Source organism: Podarcis vaucheri (assembly GCF_965113315.1).
Source record: "Podarcis vaucheri genome assembly, chromosome: 16".
Lineage (NCBI taxonomy): Eukaryota > Metazoa > Chordata > Lepidosauria > Squamata > Lacertidae > Podarcis > Podarcis vaucheri.
The window spans coordinates 24,461,270-24,471,268 of NC_138754.1; the positions used below are offsets into that span (position 1 = coordinate 24,461,270).

Sequence of the window (9,999 nt, forward strand, 5' to 3'; positions counted from 1 at the left end):
TTTAGGATGAGAACAGAAATTGTGCAGCAGCGGCGCAGCGGCAGCAGGAGGCCCCATTAGCTAAAGTGCTGCTTCAGGTTAAGAACAGTTTCAGGTTAAGAACGGACCTCCAGAACAAATTAAGTTCTTAACCCGAAGTACCACTGTACAACCATTTTACAATTATTCGATAATAACAACAACATTGCAACAGTCAATGCAGATCTCGATGTGTTGCCTTTCAGCTAGATCGACTATTCCCTGCACACGCAGATGGCCAAATGATTTGGAGCGCTCCAATGTCACCTTTAAGAGTGACCCAGGCGGTGCTTTCTGCAAAGTTCCATTGTACGCAGCAGAATTCGCATGCCATTCTCTTGAGACAGAAGCCCCTGGTTTGTTTTTCAGGGTTCCTAAACACCTCCTTGGTGTTCTTCCCACGCCTCTCCTCCAGAAGGCCCATAGGAGCCCACCCTCATTGGCTGGCTCACCTCCTTTCACTCTGATTGGCTCCCATCAGCACAAAGGGGAAGGAGACAACTTCTTAGTGGCTAGAAAACTCCCCTTTTGTGCTGATTGGGTGGTTCTAAGATGCTGGAGGCAAGATCTCTGCTGGGACGCTGCAGAAATAGTAAGGGGTCTTTGACTCCCCCCCCCCATAAGCCTGGACCACTTCACCAGTATTCTTCTTGCAGTAAATCGGTGGGAGCTGGCAGAAGGCAGTTTCACACGGGAGCACACTACCCAAAAGGGGCTGAGGGTCAAATGGCAAATCACATCAAATGCATCATCTCTATGGTTTTTAAAGGGATTGTAAAATAGAAACACTACTGACAAAATTAGGACTTTGGAGCCCAGTTAATATTTGCTTCCCACACCACAGCCTTGAGAAAAATTGCCCCTCCTGGGACCAATAGCAGCTGGGGGGGGAGATTTTTGGTGAGAACACAGTGGGTGGAAAGAGTTAAAGCCCCCTCTGTGCCCCATTCCTGAACTTGAACTTTTTAGGCTTATAGAAAAGGCAAGAAGGAGGTGGCACAATAGAAATGTATAAAATTACGGAGAAAGTGGATTAAGAAAAAAATTCTCCTTTTTGCATAAAAACAAGAATTCGTGGAAGTCCAACAAAGCTGAATATTGGGAAAGACAGAACAGATAAAAGAAAGGACTTCGTCACACCATGCATTGTTAATCTGTGGAACTCTCTCCCACAGGAGATAGTGACAGCCACCTACTTGAACAGCTTCAAAAAGTGGGTTAGACAAATTCCCGGAAGATAAGGTATTCAAAAAGTGGGTTAGACAAATTCCCGGAAGATAAGGTATTTTGTTTCCCTCTGACCTTTCCCTCGTCAATGTGGTCAACGGTGATGATGAAGTTGTAGCCCGATGCCATAGCAGTAGCCATATACTGCCATTTCAGTGGGTCTACCCTGAGTAGGGCTAACATTGGACGCAGCAACCCTCTATTGCTTTCGCTGCAATCCCTCTGGAAAAGCTTTCCCTCAGAGTTGTTGAGCTTCCTGAAATTCACTACTTAAAACAACAACAACCCACAGGTTTGTTGCAAATGTTGGCTTGACACTCTGCTGACTCACCATAAGCCAAATTTATAAGGGCTGGGGTCTGTCTCTTCCCCTACACACCAGTTCAGCCCCAAATCATGCATTCCTCCACCTTTTACACAACCCCAGAGGCTCAAGCCAGCATCCCAGCAGAAGCTTCATTGTGTTGCAGCCTCAGGGATGGAGCAAGATCAAAGGAACCTCAAGCAACTTCTGTCATTCCACACAGCATGAGAGGCAAGGATTCGGCTGCCCAGCAACCACTGCCCCGCACAGTCCTTCAACCAGAAGAGACCACCTACAGACAGGGCTCCATTCATTCCCAAAAGGAATTGGCCTGCCTACATCACTGAAATGCATGCATATAGGGAAAGCATGGCAAAATACAGGTCCCTTCCAACTCTAGGATTCTATGACAGCTGAAAGGAAAGGGGACCTTCATGATCAAGGTGTCTCCCTTGCCAAGTAAGTAAGGAATAACCTTATGAAGTGAAAGGATAAGAAAGAGGGATTTATATCTGGATGCTAGGATAGATATGACAAGGAAAGAAGACACAATGAGAGGTAAGGGAGGCACTGTGGGATTCATGGAAGTCAATGTTTGTTTTTCTGTGTTTATATTATTAACTTGTAAGATATGGATTTTTGTTTGTTTGTTTGTTTTTTGAATGTCGGTTTTTGCATTTTGTGTATTGTTATTTTTCGATATTTTTCATGTAGCAAAGCTACAGGCAACCAGGCAGAGGGCCTTCTCGGTAGTGGCGCCCACCCTGTGGAACACCCTCCCATCAGATGTCAAAGAGATAAACAACTACCTGACATTCAGAAGACATCTTAAGGCTTCAGGGAAGTTTTTAATGTGTGACATCTTAGTGTATTTTTGGTCTTTGTGGAAGCCGCCCAGAGCGGCTGGGGAAACCCAGCCAGATGGGCGGGGTACAAATAATAAATTGTTGTTATTATTATTATTTTATTATTATGTCGTTGTGTGGAAAATACTAATAAAATTTATATTTTTTTAAAAAAAGGAGAGGAGACCTGATGGAGCAGGCCTGCCACAGCAGAACTAATGGAGTGAGGTCGCCATACTCTGACCCCTGTGTGCCTTCTCAGTCTGCTGTCCAAGGGCTCAATGAGGACGGGAAACTTACTAAGTCGCTCTGATACTTTTTTTGGAGGGTGGAGTAGAGTCTCACAGGGGTCAAGGTGCTTACTGTTAAAGGCCGACACAGCCCCATCTCTTGAGCACACACTTGCCCAGGGACTGGTTCCAGTCTAGGGTTGATGAAGGGGGGGACGGACGACAACAACTCCCCTACTTCTGACATTCCTGTCACATTCCTCCTCAGCATCACGCCAGCCCCATGGCCACCACCTACCTCCTGGAGCGAGGCCATGCGACACCCTTGCCACTGCCCCCCCCAGCCCATCACAAAAGCCTCTTTATGCCTTGCCTTCCTCCTGTCAATCAGGCCTCTTCTGGTCCTGATGCTGCAGGCTTGTGGGTGAGTGGGTGGCTGGCCAACAACCGCTCAGCCCAGAGCAGCTGGAAGGGGTTGTCCCTCGCGCTCGTGGAATGTGAACACTCAGCATCAGGGCCGCCCCTGTGGCCAAGATCCCAGCCCGCCAAGAGGGACGGGCGCCAGTGGCCAAGTGGAGTTAATGAGTAGATCTCCCTGATCTTCTGTTCCCTCCCTTCCCCCCCCAAAAAAAAACCTGGGCCCACCGCAAGAAGCGCTCTGAGGCTGTCTCAATTCCGCTCTCCAGCTGCAAGACCTCCCTAGACACGGTTCCCATGACGCCTGGGAGGCAGGCTGCCTGGTCTGGGGAGGAACGTCATCTGGCCAGCACTGCCGCTGGCTGAAAGGGATGCTCTCCCTTAAGGCAGGGCTGCCCCTCCCCAAGAAAGAACGTAAGAACCCTGCTGGATCAGGCCAATGGCCCATCTAGTCCAGCATCCTGGTCTCACAGTGGCCAAACAGACACCTGTGGGAAACCTGCAAGCAGGATTCAAACACAAGAGTCCTCTCCCCCTCCTGCGCTTTCCAGCAACTGGTACTCAAAAGCATTGCTGCCTCTGACTGTGGAGGCAGAGGCAGTGGCGTAGCGTGGGGGGTGCAGGGGGGGCCGGCCGCACTGGGCACAACTTCGGGGGGTTAGGGTTAGGGGGCGCAAATCCACGGGTTAGGGGGCGCAAATTACTTGCCTTGCCCCGGGTGCTGACAACCCATGCTATGCCACTGGGCAGAGGACAGCCATTGTGGCTGGCAGGAGTGCTAGAAACTCAGATATGTAAGCTAGGCACCAAATGGCTCCTTAAGCCAGGATTGCAGTCGCCATAACAGAATGCCTAGTTGCCATTTTTGGCCCAGACGGATACAAGTCATATTTTTCAACAACAACAACAATTTTATTATTTATACCCCGCCCATCTGGCTGGGTTTCCCCAGCAGCTCTGGGTTGCTTACAAAATATATAAAACATAATAAAGCATTAAACATTAAAGACTTCCCAATACAGGGCTGCCTTCAGATAATGTATAAAAGTTGTATACAGTCACACCTCAGGTTACAGCCACTTCAGGTTGCGTTTTTTCGGGCTATGGAACGCCGAAACCCAGAAGTACTGGAATGGGTTACTTCTGGGTTTCGGTGGTCACGCATGCGCAGAAGTGCTAAATCATGTTTGGGCATGCGCAGAAGCACCAAACTGCAAACCGCACATGCGCAGATGCAGGTTGCGAACGCTGCAGGTTGCGAACGTGAAGAGCATCCACTGTAGTTGTTTATCTCCTTGACATCTGAAGGGTGTTCCACAGGGAGGGCACTACTACCGAGAAGGCCCTCTGCCTGGTTCTCTGTAACTTTGCTTCTTGCAGCGAGGGAACCGCCAGAAGGCCCTCGGTGCTGGACCTCGGTATCCGGGCTGAATGATGGGGGTAGAGACACTCGTTTAGGTATACTGGACTGCGGTCATTTAGGACTTTAAAAGTCAGCACCAGCACTTTGAATTGTGCTCGGAAACGTACTGAGAGCCAATGAATATCCTTTAGGGTCAGGGTTACATGGTCCCGGCAGCCACTGCTGGTCACCAGTCTAGCTGCCGCATTCTGGATTAGTTGCAGTTTCTGGGTCACCTTCAAAGGTAGCCCTATGTAGAGCATTGCAGTAGTTCAAGTAGCAGATAACCAGAGCATGCATCACTCTGGCAAGACAGTATGCGGGCAGGTTGGGTATCAGCGAGTGAACCAGGCGGAGCTGGTAGACGGCTGCCCTGGACACAAAACTGACCTGCGCCTCCATGGACAGCTGTGAGTTCAAAACACGACTTTTTGGCTCCTGAAATGCATTCTGATTGTGCAGATAAAATATCATGGGTAGAATTCTACAAGATGTGTTGCTAGTAGAGTCATACCTCGGGTTACAGCTGCTTCAGGTTGCGTTTTTTTGGGGGGGGGGGTTGCGGACCGCCGAAACCTGGAAGTATCGGAACAGGTTACTTCTGGGTTTCGGTGGCTGAGCATGCGCAGAAGCGTTAAATTGTGCTTCGCACATGTGCAGAAGCACCAAATCGCAAACCGCACGTGCACAGACACGCAGACGCGGGTTGCAAATGCTGCGGGTTGCAAACGTGCATCCTGCACGGATCACATTCGCAACCCGAGCATCCTCTGTATGTGGAAACAGTCAAGATCCAAGGATTCCCTGGCATGTACCTGCAGATGGTGGAGGCGTCAGGTGCCATCCTGGCGCCCGGGCATCTTCACTTGGTCGCAAGTGGCCGGTAGCCAGGTGCACAATGTGCCTGGCACCTGGCTAATTTCAAACACTGGCTAGTAGCCACCAGAGCAGACAACTTTTGTTCCTAGGATTCAAGGCAGGGGGGAGAGGTGACTATTAAAGTGCCTTAAATGTATAGCATGGATATGACCCAAAACTACATGTATGATGCAGCCTGTGCCATTTTATTTAATTGAAATATTTCTGTGTCACCATTCATTAACAGGGGGAAAAAATGCCACCAAAAAAGTCACACCGTACAAAAGCGTAATGCTCAGTAAAAAATCTAACTCATCAGAAAAACAACCAAGGCATTCAGGGGAATGGCTGTAGCTCAGTGGCAGAGGATTTGCTTTGCAGAAGGTCCCAGGTTTAATCCCCAGCATCTCCACATAACGCTATGAGAGAATCCTCTCTGAAATCTAGCCAGTGTTGACAATACTAGCTAGACAGACCAATGATCTGACTCAAATCATGTCAGCATATAACTTAGCAAGGATACACACAACCCATTTATCTGGCCCTGTCAAAAGCGACTATGGGGTGCGGCACTCATCTCGCTTTCAGGCTGAGGAAGCCGGCGTTTGTCCATAGACTGGGTCATGTGGCCAGCATGACTAAACCACTTGTGGTGCAATGGGGCACCGTGATGGAAACCAGAGCGCACGGAAACACCGTTTACCTTCCCACCACAGCGGTACCTTTTTATCTACTTGCACTGGTGTGCTTTCGAACTGCTAGGTTGGCAGGAGCTGGGACAGAGCAACGGGAGCTCACCCCGTCACGGGGATTTGAACCGTCAACCTTCTGATTGGCAAGCCCAAGAGGCTCAGTGGTTGAGATCACAGGGTCCTTTACCTTTACCTAGTAGAGTTTCACTCTCCCTCTCCATTTGACTGCAGTGTTTATGGAAGGCCAGAGCAGAACCCCCTTGAAACGCAGCAAGCAGAAATCAGCATATATGGCTGCAATCAGCTTGGCGGTTCAGAAAATCCCGTAGCCCCAACGGTCTTGATGCTACCCGACTCCTACATTGCCATCACAGGCAAGTGATGGCCCAGAGTGAGCCAGGATGCTCCACCCCCAACATTATCAGGGCAATGCCTATAATTAGCTGTGGTCATTCAAAGTGTAGGAAACGCTTCCTTTCCTGCCTCCGCATTCTTTCCCCCCTCTCAACCTGGTGCAGCAGACTTTGTAGCAGGAGCCCAGAGCCTTTTTCAGCCTGGGGGATGCATGCTGGGAATCGAGAGTGGGCAGAGCAACAGGTATAAATGTCTCCCTTTGTACACCAGGCTGGTTTCTTGTGCTACAGACTCTTTGTCCTCCATCCATCCATCCAAGCAAGCAAGTAAGCAAGAATCACCATCAGGCTTCAGGGACACAGCCCAGCCAGGCAAAAACACTGGAGGAAGGTGAAAGGCAAGGCTAGGGAGATTCCCAGGGGCCAGATAAAGGGGAACAGAGGGCCACATTTGGTCCCTGGGCCTGAGGTCCCCAATTTCAGTGTTAGAGGCTGCCCAGGCTAGGAACACCAGTGTAGTATAGTGGCTAGAGTGTTGGACTAAGACCCGGGAGACCAGGGTTCAATCCCACGCTCAGCCACAGAAATTCACTGAGTGAGCTAGGGCCAGTCACTGTCTCTCAGGCTAACCTACCCTCACAGGGTGGTCGTGGGGAATAAGCGAGGAGGGGGAGAACCATGTATGCTGCCTCAAGCTTCTTGGTGGGATATAAATGTGACAGATAAATAAACAAAGAGCAAATGACACCTGCATTTGGACACGGGCCACCCTTCCTTAACTCGCCTTGTTGTTCTCTGTCCATTGATAAAGGTGTCCTTTGCTTTATTTATTGCTAGCCAATGTTGCTAGCAAAACCTTTGGAAGGGCCCTTTCACCAAGGCTTGCTACCCCAAAATACATGTCACAAATAAGGATGGCAGATAAATTTGATCCGGTTCGCGTTTTGATGCAAGTCTACATAGCTTGTACTTCCCAAGCCAATGTGGGAACCAAAACTACAGCTACCCTTTGCCATTTATACCTAAATTCAGTAGCTAGATTAGTCATTACCCTGCAAGACCTGCAATATAGATTAGGAGCGCTCTAAAACTATATTCAAAATGGGGGTGGGGAGGTCCTATCATTTCACCATTCCTTAATTTCCTTCACTGCAAGTATAAAAGTTATGATAACTTTTGATATGGTTATTAAAACATGCCTTCAGAACTAGCCCTAACTTCAGAGCTGACAAAGCACAATTAGCTTATGGAATTCACTGCCACCAGACCCATTCATGGCCAGCAGCCCAGGTGGTTTTCGAAATGTTGGTGCAAATTCACATAGTGTGAACACATCCATTACTCTTTCCATCCCGGCTGGTTGGTATATCACTGAATCATAGAATTGCAGAGTTGGAAGGGGCTACAAGGGTCATTTAGTCCAACCCCCTTGCAATGCAGGGATACTTTGTGCAACGTGCGGCTTGAACCCACAACCCGAAGATTAAGATTCTCCTACTCTGCTGATGGAGTTGAGCTTGCTTTTCTCCTCCTCCCTGCCCAGCCTTTTCTCTGAGTGTGCCCTGTTCTTTCTCATTCCATTTTTATTTCTTATGCTCTTTGTTTCCTCCATTCACTGCCCTTCATCCATCAGGGTGGCAACAACAGCTAAGACAATAAATATCAGTGAGGGAGGGTTGCAGTTCAATGGCAAAGCGGCCGCTTTGCATGCAGGTCCCACATTCATTCGCCAGCTCCATCTGCAGATGTGGCAAGGAAAATATTCCCTGCCTGAAACCTTGGAGAGCTGCTGCCTGTCCGTGTGACCATCACTGATCTACAGGGGCCAATGACCCGCCTCGGTATTGAGGCAGCTTCTTGTATGTTTTGTTCATTAGCCACTATGGAAACCTTTCTGATGAAATAACATGACTGTGTGGCACAATGGGTAGAGCATCAGACGAGGACCTGGGAGAGACCAGTGATCCAATACCCACTTGGACAGGAAGCTCACTAGGTCTTCTTGGGCCAGTCACTGCCTCTCAGCCTAACCAACCTCACAGGGCTGTTGTGGAGGGTTACATAAAGCTGCAAAGGGGCATGCATACCACCATAGGTGCCAACTCCTTGGGACCCTGAGCACCCACGAAATTCCCCACGAAAGGGCCATGCACCCACCAATTTTGGTGCCAGGGCCATGCACATTGCATGACACCCACAGCCCCACAAATTTTGGTGCCAGGGCCATGCACATTGCATGACGCCCACAGCCCCACAAATTTTGGTGCCAGGGCCATGCACATTGCATGATGCCCACAGCCCCAGGCACCCACAGTCACAGGGCCAAGCTGGCACTCCTGCACACCATTTTGAGCTCCTTGGAGGAAAAGTTGAACCTATGAATGCCATAAATAAAATGGAGCTCCCCTGTGTAGGAGCAGTCTATCTGCAAAGAGATAAAGCAACAGGGCTTGCGAGCTTCCCAGAGGCATCTGTCTTGCTGGGAAAGAAGGATGAATTAGATGGGCCTAGCCCAAGGAGCTCTGGGCATTAAAAAGCACAACCCGCATTAAACCCCCCGAAGTAACCACACGCCCACCTTACCTCCGATTGGCGTACTGGAGCCCCGCGCGGTTCCAGGTGCAGCTGACCGGCGCCGGGAGCAAGCAGCAAAGCCACAGCGCAGCTCGCAGGCAGCCCGGCCAGCGCCGCCGCCTTCTCCCTGCCGTCTCCATAAGGAGCCGCGGGGCAGCTGGAGAGCCGGCCAGTCCCCCTCCAGGCAACCGTGTTTCTGATGGCGGAGAGAAGGGGTGGAAAACCTCCCCAGCGAGCCGTGCGTCCTCCCCGACGCGCAAAAGGCTCCCCGGCTTAAGGAGCCCTCATTGAGACGCCCAGCCAAGGCAACCGCGGGAGAGGAAAAGTCCTCCGCTTGGCAAAGGAGAGAGAGAGAGAGAGAGAGAGAGAGAGAGAGTATGGGTGGCTCCGTGCCAAGCACAGCCGGAATAAATCCAGGGGTTTCAGCCAAAACAGAGCGAGGAGGGGAAAGAGCTCAGCTGCGCGCTGCTGCTGCTTACAAGCTGCAAACCCCAAATAAATAGAAGAAGAAATGAGATCTGTCTTTTAAAAAAGAGAAAAGAAAAGCACGGGAGGAGAAAATGGCATTCAACTCCTTTCTCTCCGCATCCAGCTCGGCTGCAGTAGGGCGCTGATCAGCTGCTGCGCGCGCGTGCAAAAGCGTGCAGGCTGCGCTGGATAGATCAAAAGAGCGCAAAAGTAAAAAAAAAAAGGGGGGGCCTCCTCTTTCCTCCTCCCCCACATGCTGGAGGGCCCCGGCCGTGGGGAAGGGTAGCCTTCCAGGGGCTGGATTTCCAGCAGAGGGGTGGGGGAGAACTTTGTCTAGCCTGAAACTCTTAACCCTTCCCACTTTTGGTTCAAGGTGCCTCTGCCTTATTTGCAAAACATCTTATTTGCAAAATATGTTGCATATCCAATGCAACATATATCTATATATTTCACCTGCAGATCCCGCCCCTTTTCTCACGCCCCCCCCCCGACTAGATTAAGGAAACCAGAGAGAGAGAGGCCGAGGCTTTTGCAAAGGGTCCCCTCCCTCCTCATTTGCCCCCTCCCCCTGCTCCGTCTTTCATGTTCAAACCCTGGAAAAGTTCCCCTAT

At 50.2% G+C, this 9,999-nt stretch overlaps 1 protein-coding gene across 5 annotated transcripts in view; it reads right to left on the minus strand.

Moving 5' to 3' along the window:
- The window catches only part of EMID1 (EMI domain containing 1), a 68,044-nt gene extending 58,272 nt beyond the window's left edge, over window positions 1–9,772 (minus strand). For 2 of the 5 annotated variants that reach the window (XM_082203311.1, XM_082203313.1), the window contains exon 1: window positions 8,930–9,771. In XM_082203311.1, coding sequence (XP_082059437.1) covers window positions 8,930–9,060 — 131 coding nt within the window. In that variant the 5' untranslated portion in view covers window positions 9,061–9,771. Of the gene's footprint in view, window positions 1–8,929 lie in introns of all 5 variants that reach the window. The other 3 variants (XR_014214498.1, XM_082203310.1, XM_082203312.1) reach the window with 3 other exon arrangements.
- Between the last annotated feature and the right edge of the window lie 227 nt (window positions 9,773–9,999).